Here is an 18,998-nt window from a genome sequence, read left to right as displayed (position 1 = left end):
GAATCAGATTGGAGAGAAAACCTTTCCAATAATACATGTGCTTGTGGAGTGGTGTATCTCACCTGAAAGCAGTGTGTTGTCCACTATAACACTCAGTGAATTCCAATTCAACACCATAAATTATGGCCAAAAAGTTTCTCAGAACACAAAATAGTGCCTTTAATTCCTCTTGTTGGGCTTTCACCTAATACATATTCAAATAATAGATCTGTGTAACTTCACATACTGTTACACAGAATCTCTTGTCCAACTCTCTCACAAGCCCCCCACTATCTCACCAGCACTTTCTAGAACTAAAGAGCTAACTTACATGAACGCTCTTCATCCTGTTTGACTAGTAGTTCTCCTTTGATTCGGGCTGCCAGCTCATCTGCAAACGATGTTGGTCTCTTCTGTTTCTGAGTAGGGACAAACAGCAGCATATTCTTTATATAAAATCCAGTTACCAACTTGAAGCAACTGCAATTATAAATATTGTATTCTACAGCCTCATGTGTACAATATCCTGTCTAGACTTTGATTGAAGCCCTCAGAAGAAGCAATACACCTTTCTATCAAGAAAGCAATTAAAAGATTATGCATCAAGAGAAAAAAAGAGCCATTTCTAGTTCCTTATGACCACATAATCTTTAATGTCACCTCATTTTGGGAGCAGGACAAGCAAGAAGCATTTACCGCACACAAATGCAACAAGTATATTTTTTAATGACCTTTAAAGACAGCTTCAATGCCATCTTAGGGTGCAGGAGTCCCCCAGTTTAAATGGGTAAAGCCTGAACAACCATGTTGAAAGACCATTCAGGATTTTTACACGATCTTATCCCAGATAACTGAGCACTACTATTATAATCCTTCTAAGGACAGATTTTTCATGAGAGAAGTCAAATCTTTCTCTCCAGGGAGGCAACAATTACTTACAGGCCTTGTGCTTTCATCCAAGCCTCCATCCTCATCATCCTCTTTGTCTGAGTCAAAAAGATCACCGCCGTCGTAATCATCTTCATCACTCATTTGTGCCGTCTTCTAAAAACAATAATACCCTGTTGTGTTCTCCTGAAGTTGGCATATAAAACAAGCACAAAACTACATCTGCTTAGGTAACATATTCAAAGCAAACCTACTGAAAGGAGGGAAACATTCAGCCAGTTTGGGGTACTTCACAGCTTTTGAGAGGTAAGGAAGGAGTCCCTTTAGCTCCAAGCAATTGATGCATTCTCTAGTACACCTCTGTGCTGTGTCACTGAACATTTCTGGACCAGAGGTGCAACTGAGGACGCTAAGGCTCTCCTCACAAGGAACATACGGCTACTACACATGAGCCTTAAGTACTTGGGCTGTGCTGCTTCCCTTAGTTATGAACTCCTCTCCACTAAAGACCTAGTATTTAGCCTTAAATTGGGAACTTGTGATTAGCTAGGTAACAACTGTATTGTCTTGAGTGATTCCCGAGGTGGATAGCAGAATGACAAACAACACATGCCCACATCTTGGCTTCAGTCATGTCAGTAAGGGGATTAAAAAGATGAAGTGAATGGTGAGCTCAGGGCTGGCATGGACAAGGGCCCAGAACTGAACTAGATCACCAAGAACCCAAAGATAATTGCTCATCTGAAAACACATGAGGCATACAAAATTACCCTATGAAGGTTAGTGTAACATCTGAGTGCTTCTGTAACATTGGTTTATTAACACACAGATTAAAAAAGGGTTGCCTTTTGAAACTTTGGGTTTTGGCAGTAAATCATTTTGGATTGAGGATCCCCACGTAAAAGTCTTTTGCAGTGGCACATTAAACATGGGTAGGATTCTTTCTCCTACTACCAACTAAAGTCAGGCTTCAGTTTTTCATTTTAATTTGTTATCCAAATGGACATATTTTTCAAACATTTAATACTGTTCACAGCTTTGATTTCATGTCATACCCAAACTGCACCATTCCTTCCTTCCTGCATAGCAAGTTTAGAATTTTAATTATAGACCAAATAATCCCACAGGAACCTAGTTTTCTTTGGGTAGTTTCTTTGAACTCTCATGGCATCAAAGTAATCTCTGAGGAAAAGACACACCAGGTAATGCCATCCCACATATGTATTTCATCTAATGATGGCTTGCAAGCATGTCTTTAAGCCCAACCCAGGTTCAATTTCACAACACAGAGCCATCTGGCCAGGACAACCTTCCCCAAGTTATACAAATCAGGCTTAACCAAAGTTTTTAATAGTTAATTGTCTAGAGCTCTTATCGCAGGGGTCCTCAAACCTTTTAACCAGGGGGCCGGCGCGCGGATGAAGTAGCAGGCAGCCATCTGCGGCTGCTTGGTTTCCCCACCAACCCCCAGCGGGGGGCGGGGGGTTCTGTAAATACTGGGGGCCAGATTGAGGACCCTGGGGGGCCACATCCATCCCGCGGGCCGTACTTTGAGGACCCCTGTCTTATTGCCTCTTCCTTGCATCCTCAGTGTGTCAAACCTGGAAAGTCTCTCAGGTATGTACCAGGGTGTATAACCATACCGTCTTTTGCTCATCTTCACTAGGATTTCCAAATTCATCATCTGTCTCCTGGAACACAAAAGACCCAAAGAAAAGTATCACACATTACTTCATCCAGTGGTTAAGGGAGAGGGCTCAGAAACTCTGGACTTGCTTAGGTTTGGATATTTGGATCTCCTCACCATGACCTGACCAAAGAATTGTTTCCTTACCACTGACCATTGTTATGAATGGAGCTCACTAGAAAGTCATTAATTTAACAAAGACAGCAAGCTCCATCTGACAGTGCATTTGAGTAACTCAAAAGCGATTTAACTTTAATTGAGCAAAGAGGCTAAAAGCAAACTCCTCAGCAAAAAGGGAGTGCTTCCATAGCACAGTTACAAAGCAGAGACATCCCAGCCAAGGCAGGCAAAACATATCAGAAATTGGAAGTCCACTGCAGAAGATTTAAGAGGCAAAGCCTGGAGATGCATTACTGACACCTACTTAACCTTTAAACTTGCTCCTGTTAAGTCTCCATTCCGTTTCTTTGTAACTAATATACCACAGATTTGTTCCCCATAAATGCAATTCTTGATAAGAATCTGATTCACTTCACAAAGTGAAATCAGACTGGAATAAACCACTTCAGTTTGGAATATTCTACTATAATGGGAATTAGAGCTAACACCACTTTACTGCTCCCCTGAAAAGCTGCAGAAGAAACTACTGTATAAGAATAGCAGCAAAAACATTTACCACAACCAACACAGGGCACAGACATTGTGCAGTACTATCTTGAGACCCCATGTGAAAAAGCAAGGTAGTTAATGGCCTCACACGCAACCAAGGACTCATAAATGCTTGTGCAAAGTAGCTGGTACTCTGTTACTTGTCACTTACCTCTTCATCCTTCTCTTCACTGTCAATTACACTTCCACGATCACTGTCTACCGATCCTTCTATTTTAAATGGAAACAGAAAAGTTAGGATCAGACACGACACCTGTGCACAAGAGCAATGTGGTCATCAAACGTTATCGACAGCAACTTTAAAGGCTTTGTGAAGAGAACTAAATATCAGGTGGAAGAGAGAGTGGTTTGGAAGACCTTTGAAGGCTGCTAGCATTTTGCATTTCTAATATACAGAGCACAATTTACTGAGAAGTTACTGCTTTGCATGCTGGAAAAGTGGTTGTTACAGCACAATGCACATTTTTTTCCCCAGCTAATTACAGTGTGCATCTAAACATACAAAACCACTATGCAGTATAACCCAAGCTGTGAGTTAAAACAGACCAAAATCTCAGGTTAGGAACTAGTTACTTGCATACGAGTAAAAGACCATGCCAGGACATACCTTCACTAGAGAGATCTCCAAGGCCAACATCATCTTGTTCCATAAACTGCTGAGAGCCAATCAAGTAAGGTAAAGGCCTGTCAATATAGAGATCCTGGAAAGAGACAGCATCAGGTCTTACTGACGCCTAGGAACAGCTTCATTGCCAATGAACACAGAAGTCTTACACCCTTTGTTTTAACTCAAGGAAAATACGAGCTTCTTTAAAGAGAGTCCCACCAGACATATGCTCCAAGTCAGCACGCAACTGGGTGGGCCAAATGAGGTTTATTACTTTTTAATACTGCCAGAGAAGGGGGCTACTTCTATTTGTCTGGTTCCAACTTGTTTTCTAAGCATCATCTAACAGAAGACTTGCAGGCATCAGTCCTACCCCAAATCCTGCACCTAGGGTTCCTAATCACTGTGACAGTAAATACCACCTATGAAGATATGGTTTGTACCTAAAGAGTGTGAAATGTAAAGGTCCCACTTCCCCCAGAACCGAGGCTTCCCTTTCCAAGTTCACTGCCATTAAACTAAGTCCCTTTAGGGTGCCACACCTTAACGCTAACCCAACTGCAAGACAAACAGGCTACACAAGGAATAGCTCAGCAAGAAGCACTTATTCAGATGTAGTCATCAAATCCTCATTTCAGGTAATGAATATTGACTTTCTACCAATGACGTGATACCGCGGACAGAAGCAAAAAGCAAGTCCAGCAGAGCAAAACACAAACCCAGGCCCCCAGCAAGAACAGGTCTCTGTACCTTTGGCTCCAGTATCAGTTCCACCCTTTCATTACTTTCTTCTTCTTCTGAGTCAGAGTTGCCTGCTTTGATGTCTAGCTGTTCAAACGCACTGTCCAGAACTTGCAACCCATAATTCACTGCTTCTTGGATTTTGGGGATCAGATCAGCTTCTTTTTGTTCCCGTGTCTTTTCCTTTAGTAACAGGAACAACACACTCTCATTGCATTTTACTCAAGACTCAATCTCACTGCAACACGCATGCAAAATTTTAACTTCAAATTAGTACAAAGAAAGCTTCTTCACTGTAAGTAACAGAAAGACCCTCAGAAACTTTTTTTGCTTGACTGACTTAACCTTTATTACTCCCAGAAACACAGATGTTCTAAACATCCATGCCAACACAGTACTATCTTATTTGTGCTACAGTCCCATCAAGGGAATATAGATGGTAAAACACACCTAGACTGTGTATATATAAAGCTCTCCGAGTTTATGTCCCTGGGAATTGCAGTCAGATTCTGCTTCGCCAATTCACTACCTCTGAATTCAGTAAGAACGCCCAAGGCCTCAGTTCTCTTGCTGAAAAAACCATGCAGAGCCATTTGAAAAATCAATGCATAAGTCTTGTCTACTGGACATAGTATTGAGCTTGGGGAGGCCCTAACAGATTATCATACACTAGTAGCCTCCAATGTTCCTGTCAACTTTATGTTTGAATGAAATATACTATCCAACAGAGAGACTTCAAGGAGAAAGGGAACAGCTTGGCTTGTAAGCTGTACGTGTCTGCAAAATAAGTTTGAAAATGAGAAAGTAGACAACAGCTGCAAAAATACTGCCAGCACTCAAGGCAGCTTAAGTTAACTACCTGCTCTGATTTGTCTCCAACATCAGCTTTGGGAATAGGCTCTTCCACTTCTTCATCATATACTCTCTAAAAAGTCAAGCAAAATGGATTCAAGTAAGAACAACATGCTGCTGCAGAGGCTAAACCACAGGCACCACCAACAAAATAAAATACAGTGTTAATGTGCAATTAATTACTCATTAATTCACTACACATTTTCAAAAAGCAGCCATGGATGATGCCATAGCCCCTTCATAGCCTCCTCCATGCATTGAAGTCATCCTGAAGTTACTACCAGGCAGCTTCTCAACCCAACGGAAGTAATTCAAGACTGCAAATGTCACTGCAGTAGAAGACAAGTTGACCATTTAACCCTGTTGATTGACCTGAATATGTTGAAAAGCAGCAGTTTTAATCGCCCCCCCCCCCCCCCTTAACATAAAACTATTCTAGAAACCTTCAAAGTCAAACCTAAGTTTACTTATGGTCTGTCAATTTTCCTTTTGTTTTCTGCAATTTAGTAGGTTTCCTTCTTTAGTGTTTACCCTTTTCCTGTACTTACAGAGGTTCACATCATCCCTTAGTCTTCAGTTTGTTCTGCTTATCCCTCCCATCCAGCAATTTTAGCACGCTTTTGTAGAATCAGCTACAAAGAGACACAAGGGAATAAAAAGCCTCCCTTGAACCTGCAAACCTAAATCCAAATCTCTCAAAGGTGCAGTTATCCCCTGGGAAGAGACAGATTTTCACATTAAGTGCACAGAGAAATAGGTCTCCTCATTTCTAGTTCTCAATTTAGTTAAATTCAGAAACAAACAGCTTCAAGCACCCAAGATTTAAGACATTTGGTACAAACTGTTCTCAGCAGAATCATTATGCTGAACAGCAAAGGTAGGCCAGAAAAGACACTGCAGCTCTGAAACCACCCCCCTCCGCTACCACCAGAAAAACCCACAACTGAAATCCAGGTTTCCATTGTCTTGTCCTCTACCAGCACCTTCCAATAATAGCATCATGGCTTCAGATGACACGTGTGGCCTGACAACAATGCTGATCAAAACAAAATGCCCAATAAAACTCACAGTGCTAAAAAACCCCTCCACAAATCTGAAAGACTTAAAGCTCTACATCTTAATTATACATACGTTCCTAGCAACATAATGTCGTAGCAGGCTTTCAAGTCTAGTTTTCACCTTCCTACAATAGCAATAGTCACGAAGGGGGAACGTTAACCAATAAATATGCTCGTCACAACCAAACATAACAGATAACTTGCCTGTAGTCCAACGTCTTTAATACCAACCGCTTTTAGCGTAAAATAACATCACTGGGCAAATGTACAGCATCATACAACATTCCTCATATTTAGACAGTACTAACTCATTCATAGTGCTAAAATGAAAGCTCTGATCTCCATATCACATATAAACAAGGAAAGAAGGTTCCTCAAAAGAGGCAAAAACGAATCTGCCGATTTTGCATAGTGCATCACTCACAAAGGAACTACGACACCCTTTAAAAAGGGATTAAAAGCCATTTCATCTCTAAATTAACATCAGACTTGCCAAAAAGTCAAATCACTTCTCCGCATTACAGCGGGGGCCAACACCGATGTTTGAAGCACAAGAACATACTCACATTCTCTATGAACTGCGTATTGGACAACATAAGAAAGTCATTGAAGACGTTGTGAAGGCGACAGTCCGTGGCTTTTGTTTCGCTAATCAATCCATCTACCTGCTTTTTGATTTCATGCGTCCTGGAAATGGTTTGCTGGGAGAACTCTTGCAGAAAACGCAGAAGCTGTGCACAGCAGAGGGAAGCGGCAGTCAGCATCCAGCTCCTTTTTCTTTCGGCCCCGTTTACGACGCGGGCAGAGCCGAGCGCACGCTGCAAGCCCGCATCAGCACACACAGCGCCCACATCACAGCACCCCCCGCGCACCCAGGGCCACCCCCGTCCACCCCGCATCCCGCCCTTCCCTCCGGGACGGCTCTCCGCCTTGGCCCGCCCGGCCCGGAGGGTTAATGCCGTGTGGGAGCCTGGCGGCCGCCGGGCCCTACCGGGGCTGCACCCCCCGCGCCCTCCCGAGGCGGCCGGGCCCGGCGAGGCCTGGGGGTGCTGGGCGGGGGGCGCCACCGCCCGCTGCCCCCGCCGCCGGCTCAGGCCCGGAACTCAGGCCCCGGCTTAGGCCCGGAACCGTCCGCACCGCTCACCCCGGCGTCCGAGGCCAAGGACCAGCTCTGGCTGCCTTTACGGATCTCCTCCAGCGACCAGGGCCGCTCCCACACCGGCGCCGGCTCCGCCGCGTCCCGCGGGGCCCCGTTCATCTGCGGGAGAAGGACAGTGAGCCGAGGAGCGGGTGCCGCTCCCCGTTCCGGCGCGGCCCGTTCCGGCCGGGCGACGCTCACCGTGACGGCGGGCCGCGCTGCTCCCCCCACGCCCGCCGGCGCCATCCGCCGCCCCGCTGCGCGCTGCCACGTGACCCGCCCCGCCCCGCGGCCCGCGCGCGGGCAGGGCGGTAGGGGGCGCGCGCGGCCGGGCCGCTCCGTCCCGCCGCCGGAGGGGAGCCCCGAGCCGCGGCTGGCCGAGCGCGGGCGGCTGAGCGGGGCACCGGGGCGCCGGCAGTGCCACACGGGTCTGCGGCGGCCGCAGGCCAACCCCGGCCCGGCCCGGCCCGGCCCCCACCCGGTCCTAAGTCAACCACGGCAGCGAACAGCTCCCGGGAGGTGGCTGAGCCAAGCCGGCTGGGCTGGCTCGCAGCTGGGGAAAGATCTCACGCCGGTGTTCCTGCCGGTGGCGAGGAGCATCTCGCCCGGGCAGGGGCGGCGAATTGCCGGGCGGGAGGTGGTTTCGACCACTGCACCTGCTTCGCGGGCGTGGCGCCCTTGACCGAGGGACCGCGCGTGACTTGGAACGGGGACGGGCACAGGGGTCCCCGCTCTACGCTGGGAGCAAAGTCAGGGCCGGCGGGAGCAGCAGCAGGGCCGGCGGCAGGGCCCGCGGCAGGGCCGGCAGAGGCTGCAGGGCCGGCGGCAGGGCCGGCAGGCCGCGGCAAGCTGTCTGCAGCGCTGCAGCGCCCCCTGCTGGAGCACTGCAACGAGCCACGCCGATGCCGGCCAAGCCTTGCAAGGAGAGACGCTCCTTCCTCCTATTTTTCGGACGAAAGGAAGTGCAAGACTTACAAGTCAGGAATCTTAATAAACCCACACCAGAATTCCAGGATTTGCTAGAACGAAACATTATATACACTAACATAAATAAATGCACCGTGCAAATCGCCAAATTGGGATTCACAGCCAGTTGGTGCTGGGGCTTTGCAGGTCAGACACCCACTCTTAACTTTCTCACTGAGTCATTCTTTTACAATGGATTGAAAAAACTTGTCATAAAACTGTTTGTAAAATGTTCTTTATGACACGTGAATTAACCAGAAAGGAAATTACAATAAAATCATCTGTTCTTCCAGCTGGTAACTAAAGAATTCATTGGAAGTGGTCAGTTTGGATCAGCCCTTGATATTAGCGTGTGTGGTTTATTTACTTACTGCACCTGACTGCACTGATACCACAGCAGACCTTGCGAGGAACCAGGGCACTGGGTGATTTACTTCTTACTTATGTTCCCAATGTAAATAAGAAAAAATGCCCAAGATCTCCAGGTTCTCATATTTTTATGACATTTTATGGCTACATCCAGATACTTGAAGGATATTGCTAGATTAGGGACATAAGAACTTCTAAAAGCAAAGTATCATCATATTCATTTTAATTCTATTTTTCTGTGATTCTATAACAAGATAGCACTACTGAACTAGCTCAGACCTTCAACCCTAGTAGAATTTAAAGAATTTTAATATAGATAATAAAGAACTTTAATATAGATAATAAAGCAGAAACTAACAAAGTACAAGTATTAGCCTAGGCTAGTTTCACAACAATGTCTTGAGCAAGGTTGTTAAAAACCACACAGATGGGATTAATCTGAAATTATTCTCCAAGGCTTTTAGTGTTTTGCCATAGTTCCTTCCACCGCAACATTCCAAAAACTAGAAAAATTTGCCTTTAGTTACTTTCCATATTCACCAAAATGTGGAATAAAATCCAACAATTCCTTTGTTGTTATCACAAAGTTCAACTGCCCAGAACTTTGTGCATTACAAATGTGAGGTCTATATGCTCTGCCTACTGATGCTGAAAAATGTTGGGTCTTACTATCAGACAGCTTGAGGTCTGGCGGTCTTGCAGATTAGTTTCCATTTAAAAAAAAAAAGACAGCAACATAGAACCTGAATGTTCCCTTTGGGGAAATTGTTTATCTATGATACGTACACCAGTCCCTGAGTGGAGAGCGCGCTATGAATGGCACAATAAAAATCTGCTTTCTAGGAGTCCCAACCTAAACAGTACGGGCAGGGTCCCAAAAAGCATTTCAGCCCTAAAACTCCTTTTAGAGGGGAATTTAGACAGGTTCCTTTTAAAGGTTAGAGAGAAGATGGCAACAAGAAAAATAAGTTGCTGTTCCCCTCAGAACTTTCCAAGCTAATATGCAAGGTAAAGGTATCAAAAATCACATATGTCATCAGGGACTGATTTGCCTATTAAGAACCAGAACATGTAAGACTGCATAGAGCTGAGCTCTCTGATATCCCTGCTTACAGCATGCCTTAGCTCTGTGGCATCACTTGCTACTTGTATGTGGCCACCTGAACAGGCTGCCCAGGGAAGAGGTTCAGTCACCATCCCTGGAGGTATTTAGGGATGCAGTTAATAGTTGGACTCTATGATCTTAAAGGTCTTTTCCAACCTTAATGATTCTATGAGAACTGTGCCTGTGCAGGTCCCTAGGGGCAGATTCCCTAGGACCTTCCAGAGCAGGGCAAAGGTCTTCTGAACCAGTTTGGGGTACAAGTCTTTCCTGCACGGCCACAAGGACAGAAGTTACAGCAGAGCAGTGTTTCTTGTAATCTGCCACTCTCATGCAGCTGCTTAGCCTTGTGTGTTTGCAGCAGTGTGAAATGAGCCAGAGGTCTCTTGGTGGGACTCTGAAAGGCTGCAATAAAACTGTTTAAGGCAGGCTCAGGCAGTCAGGTTACTGGAAGGCCCCTGTGGATTGCAGAGGTGGGCCAGAGTACAGGACTCAAAGGGTCTGAAGAAAATATACACAAGACAGATGTGAGAGGCATAGCACATACTGCAGTTGCTGCTCTCCTTTGCCCTCCAGTTTCTGGAGAAGGGCTAGCACAGCATAATGGGATGCTGTAATTGTGCAGACATGGTGCAAGAGGAAACAAACCTTTATGGATCTCTTCCCGGTCCTACTTCAGTCTGTGTTCTGCAGTGTTGCTCCATAGTGGAAAAAGCCACTGCCTATCCAGAAATTGATTGTTAGCTCTGTCTAAAAATTTACTACCCCAGACTGCTGCCAGACCATAAATCCTGCTGGTTAGTTCTGATAAGACAACACTTAAAAGTGGAGACAATAGTAATGAAAGTTTGTGGCTCTGCTGTGAAAACTTGCTTACATACAAACCTGGCATTGAGGATATGCCAGAAATTAGAGCTGGTTCTGGAATTTCCCAGAAGTTGAGGATACAGATGTAAATATGTGCCTGTAGTTTGCCTCCTCAGTGTAGTAATGAAATCAGCAGAGTTTGGATTGAGCAGTGGGGGCTAATCCTGGCATACTTAGAGATTCCATGCTTTAGCAATCTGGATGGCTTTCTCCTGGTGTAGATCCCAGGAAGAAAGAACCTTTCTTTCTGTCTAATACACAAAAAAGAACCTTCACTGTGAAACAAGGCATGGAATGGGTTCAAAAAGTGGTGGGAGGGGTAGTATGAACAGCTGGAATTATCCAAACCAAAAAGCACGCTAGGACTCCTTAATCCACCAGTTTAAGCATGGGTTGTATTAGCCTCAAAGTTTATTCTTTATGTCCACAAAGAAACATCTGTGAACACCAGCACAAGAAGGAATTGCAAAGCAGAGGAAATCTAGTATTTACATTCTTGGACAAGCTGACACCCATTCCTTCCCCTGGACCTGGTCCCCAGTGGGGACCCACAATAATTTCCACAGGCCTATATAGGGCTGCACAGAATTTTTAGCAGCTGCAGAATGGCTGTAGAAGACTAAAGACAAGATAATGCAACCCTGAAAATAATTTGGAGGCGAGTATTGCATACTTGTTATGTATGATCGCAGCTTACTGTCTCTTCACAACGTCTGCAAAGCTGAAAGCAAACATTTTCATTAGAAGTGGATCCTGATTACTCTCAAACCAAGTAGTAGATTGTTTTGTCCAGAAAATATCTCTATAAACAACATGGCCAGCTTTAAGGGAGGTATTGTGTATGCTATACCTATTCACTGCTGGGCATATGCAACTCTATTAAAGACAGGATGATTTCTAACACACATACGCAGATTATGAAATAACAAGAAATATTCTTTATTCATACAGGATCATTAGGAGGATCTGATCTTTCTCTTCTACTTATATTTTTTAAACTGTTTGTGTGAAGTAGCTTCTAAATTCCCATTAGCACTTGTCTGTGAAGAAATTACAGTTTACAGTGGACAAAGACTTCAAGGCTTGTGTGACATTCAATATAAATTTAAATATAATTCTTCTTCATAATCTGGGTAATAATATGCCACATAGCTAGCCTAGGTATTTTTTTTTTCCTGTGGCTAGAAACTTTGGCAGAAGTACTGCTTTCTGTTGCCTTATACTGGAAGTGCTAACAAAAGCTTAAACAGACACAGCACTTGGTTAAACTCACAAATATTTACAAGGTACAAAATGAAAGAAAATACCACAGCCCGCTTTCCCAATAGCTAACAGAAAGTAAATATGTTTTTATAACTTGAGAACAGGATGCAAACAAAAACTCAAGTTACAGTTAAAACAAAGAAGCTTTTTTAGCACACAAGAAAGAACCCCAACACAGTTTGTGCATTGTTCTTAATTTTCCCTGCGACTCCTTATTTTCGTGCACAGGTTGTGTTGTATGGCTTGGTAGAGACATGGAGAGATATGGTTGTCCAAGCCCTGCAATTACCAGAACTCCCCAGCCTCTAAGAGAAAGTCCCAGCACCTGTGTTACCTGCAGGCTGCAAAAGGACTTGGGGAAGACAAGTGAAGTCAGGGCTTGAAGATGCCTTAGTCTCTGGTGCATCATGTAGAAAGGAGTGTCTGCAGCACAGGAGCCTGAAGCCCACAGAGGTACTTCTCCTCCTGCTTGGGATTCATTGCTGATTAATGCAAGGACAGAACACACCACTTGCCGACCAGTGTTTTTATTCATTTCAGGGAATTCAAAATCAACTTGCCTTCAAAATAATTAGTTGTAGCCTGTGTGTCAGAAATAAGCAGACTAAAATAACCCACGTCACCTAAAAGACCTTGCTGCTATGTACTAAGTCAAATGACTTACTGCAATAAGTTACTGTGTAAGCAGGAAAAAAATAACCAGGCTGATAGACTCGGTTCAGTTCAGTTGGCTCCTCTGCGCTGGGGAGGCTGCAGCTGGAGTGCTGTGTCCAGCGCTGGGCTCCCCAGTCCAAGAGAGACAGGGAACTACTGGGGAGGGCCCAGCGCAGGGCTGCAAAGGCAGTGAGGGGACCGGGGCATCTCCCTTGTGACGAAAGGCTGGGAGAGCTGGGCCTGCTCAGCCTGGAGAAGACTGAGAGGGGACCTGTCAATGTCTACAAATATCTTGAGGGCAGGTGCCAAGAGGACGGGGCCAGGCTCTTTTCAATGGTGCCCAGCGACAGGACAAGGGGCAGCGGGCACAAACTGCAACACGGGAAGCTCCTTCTGAATATGGGGAAGAACGTCTTCACTTTGAGGGTGACAGAGCCCTGTCACAGGCTGCCCAGAGAGGATATGGAGCCTCCTTCTCTGGAGATATTCAAAACCCACTTGGATCATCCCCTAATCATCTTTGCAGCCCTGCGCTGGGCCCTCCCCAGCAGTTCCCTGTCCCTCTTGGACTGGGGAGCCCAGCGCTGGACACAGCACTCCAGCTGCAGCCTCCCCAGCGCAGAGCAGAGGGGCAGGATCACCTCCCTCGACCTGCTGGCCATGCTCCTCCTAATGCACCCCAGGGTCCTTCTGGCTGCCTTGGCCACCAGGGCACACTGCTGGCTCGTGGGCAACTTGCTGTCCACCAGCACTCCCACGTCCTTCTCTGCAGAGCTGCCTCCCAGCAGGCCAGCCCCAGCCCGTACCGGTGCATGGGGTTGCTCCTCCCCAGGTGCAGACCCTACACTTGCCTTTGCTGGACTTCATCAGGTTCCTCTCTGCCCGGCTCTCCAGCCTGTCCCGGTCTCACTGAACGGCAGCGCAGCCTCCTGGTGTATCAGCCACTCCTCCCAGCTCTGTGTCACCTGCAAACGCTCTGAGGGTAGCTCTGTCCCTTCATCCTGGTCACTGATGAGTAAGTTGAACAGGACTGGGCCCAGTACTGACCCCTGGGGAACACCGCTAGCTACGGGCCTCCAGCTACGCTCTGTGCTGCTGGTCACAACCCTCTGAGCTATGACAATCAGCCACTTCTCAATCTCTGACACATTTAAGGGAGGAACCCGAAGCCATGCATCAAGTCAGTAATGGAATGAAAAAATAAAAAAGCTTCTGAATCACAGTCCCATAGCATTCTACTTCAGTCTTTAGCAAAGCTTTGAAACATGAAACTCACAGGACTGGTAGAATAGCGCTACCCTCCCAGTTTTGTAAACAAGTTAAGAAATTAAACTTTTAATATCAATTGATATATCATAGTTGATAAAGCAACACAGAGCCAGAATGACTGTGAACTTACATTCCAGGTTAGATACAACAAAGCCTTTCAAGGTGTGCACTTGAGAACAAGGAGTGGTTCCACTAGAGACAATGGAACTACCCACTTGGCTAAAGCTGAGGATAAACTTAAGGGCATGAATCAAGCAAAGCACTAAGATCTCATCTGGCTGCAGAAGTTAATGGGAGTTCTGCAACTTTTCTCAGTAGGCTTTGAATCTATACTGAAAATTATATTTGTAATGTATGTGAGCTTTAGTTATCTGTGTGACATGAGCAAATATTTATCTGCATGATACATGGATGTTCTATGGAAAAAGCAGTGAGCTTTGCAAAATATTTGGTCTCTCATTGAGTATTAATCCACCATGAGGACATCTGCCCTCTGGCTGTGCAGGATCTGAAAGCAAAAGCTTTTTTGATGGAAAGTAAGAACATAGAATCATAGAATGGTTTGGGTTGGAAGGGACCTTTAAAGATCATCTAGTCCCAACTCCCCTGACATGGGCAGGGACATATTCCACTAGACTAGGTTGCTCAAAGCCCTGTCCAGTCTGGCCTTGAACACTGCTGGGGATGGGACATCCACAGCTACTCTGGGCAACCTGTGCCAGTGCCTCACCAGCCTCACAGTAGGGAATGTCTTCTTAATATCTAACCTAAATCTACCCTCTCTCAGTTTACAACTGTTACCCTGTGTCCTATCGCTACAATCCCTGATAGTCTCCTTCCCCATCTTTCCTGTAGGCCCCTTTTAGGTATTGGAAAGCTGCTATAAAGTGTCCCCAGAATCTTCTCTTCTCTAGGCTAAACAACCCCAACTCTCTCAACCTGTCCTCATAGGAGAGATGTTCCAGCCCTCTGGTCATCTTCATGGCCATCCTCTGGACCTGCTCAAGCAGGTCCATGTCTTTCTTATGCTGGGAGCCCAGAACTGAACACAGTACTCCAGGTGGAGTCTCACAAGAGCAGAGGAGAATTACCTCCCTCAGCCTGCTGGCCACACTGTTTTTTGATGCAGCCCAGGATGTGATTGGCTTTCTGGGCTGCTAGTGCTCATTGCTCATATTCAGTTTCTCTTGTCCTTCTCCATAGGACTTCTCTCAATCCACTCATCGTCCAGCCTGTATCCATGTTTAGGACTGCCCTGACCCAGGTGCAGGACCTCACACTTGGCCTTGTTGAACTTAATGAGATTTGCATGGGCCTACCTCTCTATCTTGTGAAGGTCCCTCTGGATGGTGTCCCTTCCCTCTAGAGTATCAACTACACCACACAGCTTGGTGTGGTTGAACGTGAACCTTGCATATAAAAAGGAAGGAAAAGCATATTCCTTTTTATGTGGAACTGGATACATCAGATTTATACATACTTAGATGAGTAGCTGAAAGCAGCTACAAAGGGAATAAAGCTGTGGAGCAGTTCTAGAGGCATTCCAAAGAATTCTTGCTAGGTGACGTGTACACTTATTCATACTCAGAGACTTAATTCCCATAAGACTGACATTGCATCTAAAGCTATTAAAGGATCATGACTTCAATTGCTGCTGATAGACTGCAGCTGCAGAGCATACATCAATCCTGATACACAGAAGTGGCCTCTCCTGACCACAACAGTGGCAAATCCAGTCTAGCAGATTATGATGTTTCACTCCAAGAACATTATTCTAAACTCTTGCTTATATTCCAGAGTTCCTCAACAGTAATGAATTTAAATTAGTTCATTTAAGCCAGTGCAAAACATTTAATTGCACTTAAAATTAATCTCTCTAGCAGTTTCTCTTTAGCTGACAGGGAATTTACATGAAGTACTATTACCAAACTACTACTTAAACCTATTGCTAGGTGTAAATCAACATTACATTTACTACATTTAAAATAAAGGAAGAGCATCCACTAGGTTTTACATCAATTTAACTAAAAGATTTTTAAATAGCCTGGAAGTGAAATCAGAGGAATTAGGCTTTTCTTTCTCTCTCCAGCTCTACAAACGGCCTGGTAACAATAGACTACCTTGAGCTGTCAGTTGCCAGTGGATCATGAAGCAGGATTATGGGGACAGGACAAGGCTAAATGGCACCACCTTCCTTTCCATCACCCCAAATCAACCTGCCTTTTAGAAGGTTCTGTAAAAGTACTTCTAACCATTACAAAAATAATACCTTAATAGCTTGACAGGATAACCTTTTCAGAGATTTCTTCAGGTGTCAACACTTCAGAGAAAACTTCCTGAGAGGCTGAAAGAGACTAGACATGTTTAGCAACATTCAACTGGAAAATTAGGAAAGATCTAAGTATGAAATCCTTAGCAGCTGTCCTGCTAATGAAGCCTTAAATCTGTTTCTTGCTTTTTAGTAGTCTTGCATTCAGAAAAGGGAGACCTTAAACCTGTGTTTTTTCATAACCCAGCTATATCAGCTTCATGGGAATATTGAAAATTATCAGAAACAGCTGAGCTGATCACAAGGATCACACAGTTTTCATAGGATGGCTTGTCAGTAGTTTTGTCTCTCCTCATGCTACATGACAACTGGTGAAAAAAGCAAATTATTGCAGTGCTATGGAAGCAATCGTTCTCGGAATTGATTGGAAAACTCATTGGAGAAGTAGTCAGATGTAAGACTTTAGGAAGAGACTGAATTCTTTTACAGCAAGATCTGCATATCCTGAGGCAGAAGGTTCAAAGGCATTCAGAGGCATGCCAGCCTACCAGCAGACAATCAGCAGCACAGCTGGCAGGGCACCAGCATCTTTATCAAGAACTCCTTGGCAGAAGAATAAGGTGTTCTGCCTAGCAAGTGCTTTGAAAGCAAAAACAGTCTTGCTTTGAGCTCTCTGTCAAAAAGCACAAAAGGACTGGCATAAAATTTCCTGTCAAGCCCAGAGTGACCTGGGGATAGCAAATCCTGGACGTGGCAGGTGAAAGAAAGGGAATGCTGTGAAACTGGTGCAATAGGTTGGTGCCCATTGTCTGTAGTTTCTCTGTACTAGTATGAAACCCTTATATCAAGTGATCTGGGAGAAAATATAAAATAATTGCCGATAGATTTTGCAAATAATGATTAATATGACAAATAATGACTAAGTCTGGTTGTCTGGTGAAGTGGTGAAATAAATGGTGCTTACTTAATGCTTTAGAGATTATTTTTTAAAAAATTTTGTAGGAATAGGAATTTTTAAAGATTCTGTAAAACTTAAAATCTACATTAACAACAGTGCCCCTGAGAGAAGTTCAGGGATAGAGTGCAAATGTTTTGTATCGAACAATATGGTGCTTAAGACAGCAGATGTGATCCCTGGATATATATACAGTGAAAAGCATTATGTCCTTCATAGTATCTAGGGTCATTTCCACAGCACTTAGAAGCTTTTATGCCTTGTTCTGTACTCAGATTTGAAATGAGATACTGTCAGATTGGAGACTGTTCAGAAATGGGTTACAAGAATGAAAGGAAATCCGTGCTGAACAACTGGAGACCAGAACCATTGTAGTCACCCGAGAGAAGTTATAAGCTGACTTGACACTGTAAGTACAGACAAGAGGAAGATTTTGATGATAAAGTACTATTACCTAGTATGCCAGAAGCAAGGCATGAGAAAGGAAATTTATTGAATTTTCTCAATGACATAAACATGACTTTCATGAAATGAAATTTTTAAAACATGCAGTGATTATATCAGAACAACAACAACAAAGAGTCAAGTGTATTGTCTGTAAAACTGAATGCTTAGTAACTTTTAATTAATTATGTATTTCTTACTAAAGGATTACCAAACCTGCACAGGCTTCAACTTCAGCATTTCCTCCAAGAAAGTCATGGTATTGCTTCATGCGATATACTTCAAATTTTTTTGCTTCTCTTGAATTCTTTGGATTGAATACATCCAAAACCTGAATTAATTGTTATTAGTACTCAGTAATACATAGTGCATAGGAAGAAATGAATGGCAAATTTTCTTGCCACCATTCCAAAGTATTTACAGCTCTGTGTTTAATTTACTTTAAAAGCAAAATAAGCCCAAAATAATTTAGCTTGTAGTACAGCCAAATTTTATTGCATTTATTTTTCCAAAGTTTCTAAATATAATCTGAAAATCATGTGCCAAATTTCCTGTAGCTGGTGATAAATCTCCCTCAGGAATGAATTTAAATTTGCTTGCCAGCATCTGTAACAATGTCTTTTTGAAACATAGGTAGGGCCACAGTCTCTTATTTCATTCTAAAAAGAGGTTGCAGGAGAAGGCAGAGTATTTGATTAGCACTCTGAAATTTATCACTGCTTGTGAAAGTACTTTGCACATATAAAACTGATCATAGAATCACAGAATGGCTTGAGTTAGACTGGACCTTAAAGATCATCTAGTTCCAACCCCACTCCACTAGACCAGGTTGCTCAGAGCCCCATCCAGCCTGGCCATGAACACTGCCAGGGATGGGGCATCCACAGCTTCTCTGGGCAACCTGTGCCAGTGCCTCACCACCCTCACAGTAACATCATATACTCTATCGCAGTTATTCAGGTCAAAGCCTGAACAGTCCCACAGGAGCAACAGCAGGCTTTTGATTTGAGAGGAAATCCTTATTTTACTTGAGGAGAAAGAGAAACGTAGTGTGATCCAGCTTTAACTAAGATCTAAATGTTAAAGAGGTTTTAATACCGGTAATGGCCAAGTACCTTCAGTTATCTTACAGCACACTATGGCATTAAGCATGAGTATGCAAAGATCTGGCAAAAGCTCCCTAAGTTATTAATATCTAGTTACCTAGTCTAAGCATATTCT

The 18,998-nt window shown here is 44.3% G+C and overlaps 1 protein-coding gene across 6 annotated transcripts in view; it reads right to left on the bottom strand.

Annotated features, from left to right (window-relative positions):
- The window catches only part of LOC130154951 (anthrax toxin receptor 1-like), a 195,468-nt gene that overhangs the window by 34,022 nt on the left and 142,448 nt on the right, over positions 1-18,998 (bottom strand). Inside the window, exons 1-10 of one of the 6 annotated variants that reach the window (XM_056351727.1) lie at positions 7,821-7,894; positions 7,626-7,739; positions 7,048-7,212; positions 5,431-5,496; positions 4,581-4,754; positions 3,831-3,924; positions 3,375-3,433; positions 2,511-2,558; positions 919-1,023; positions 311-398 (exon numbers count right to left, since the gene is read on the bottom strand). The exons of 3 other annotated variants lie outside the window; for them this stretch is intronic. In XM_056351727.1, coding sequence (XP_056207702.1) covers positions 311-398; positions 919-1,023; positions 2,511-2,558; positions 3,375-3,433; positions 3,831-3,924; positions 4,581-4,754; positions 5,431-5,496; positions 7,048-7,212; positions 7,626-7,739; positions 7,821-7,865 — 958 coding nt within the window. In that variant the 5' untranslated portion in view covers positions 7,866-7,894. 2 more of the 6 variants (XM_056351728.1, XM_056351729.1) reach the window with 2 other exon arrangements.

This window comes from Falco biarmicus, chromosome 9 (assembly GCF_023638135.1).
Source record: "Falco biarmicus isolate bFalBia1 chromosome 9, bFalBia1.pri, whole genome shotgun sequence".
Taxonomy (NCBI): Eukaryota; Metazoa; Chordata; class Aves; order Falconiformes; family Falconidae; genus Falco; species Falco biarmicus.
This window is presented reverse-complemented; position numbering and strand designations above follow the sequence as displayed.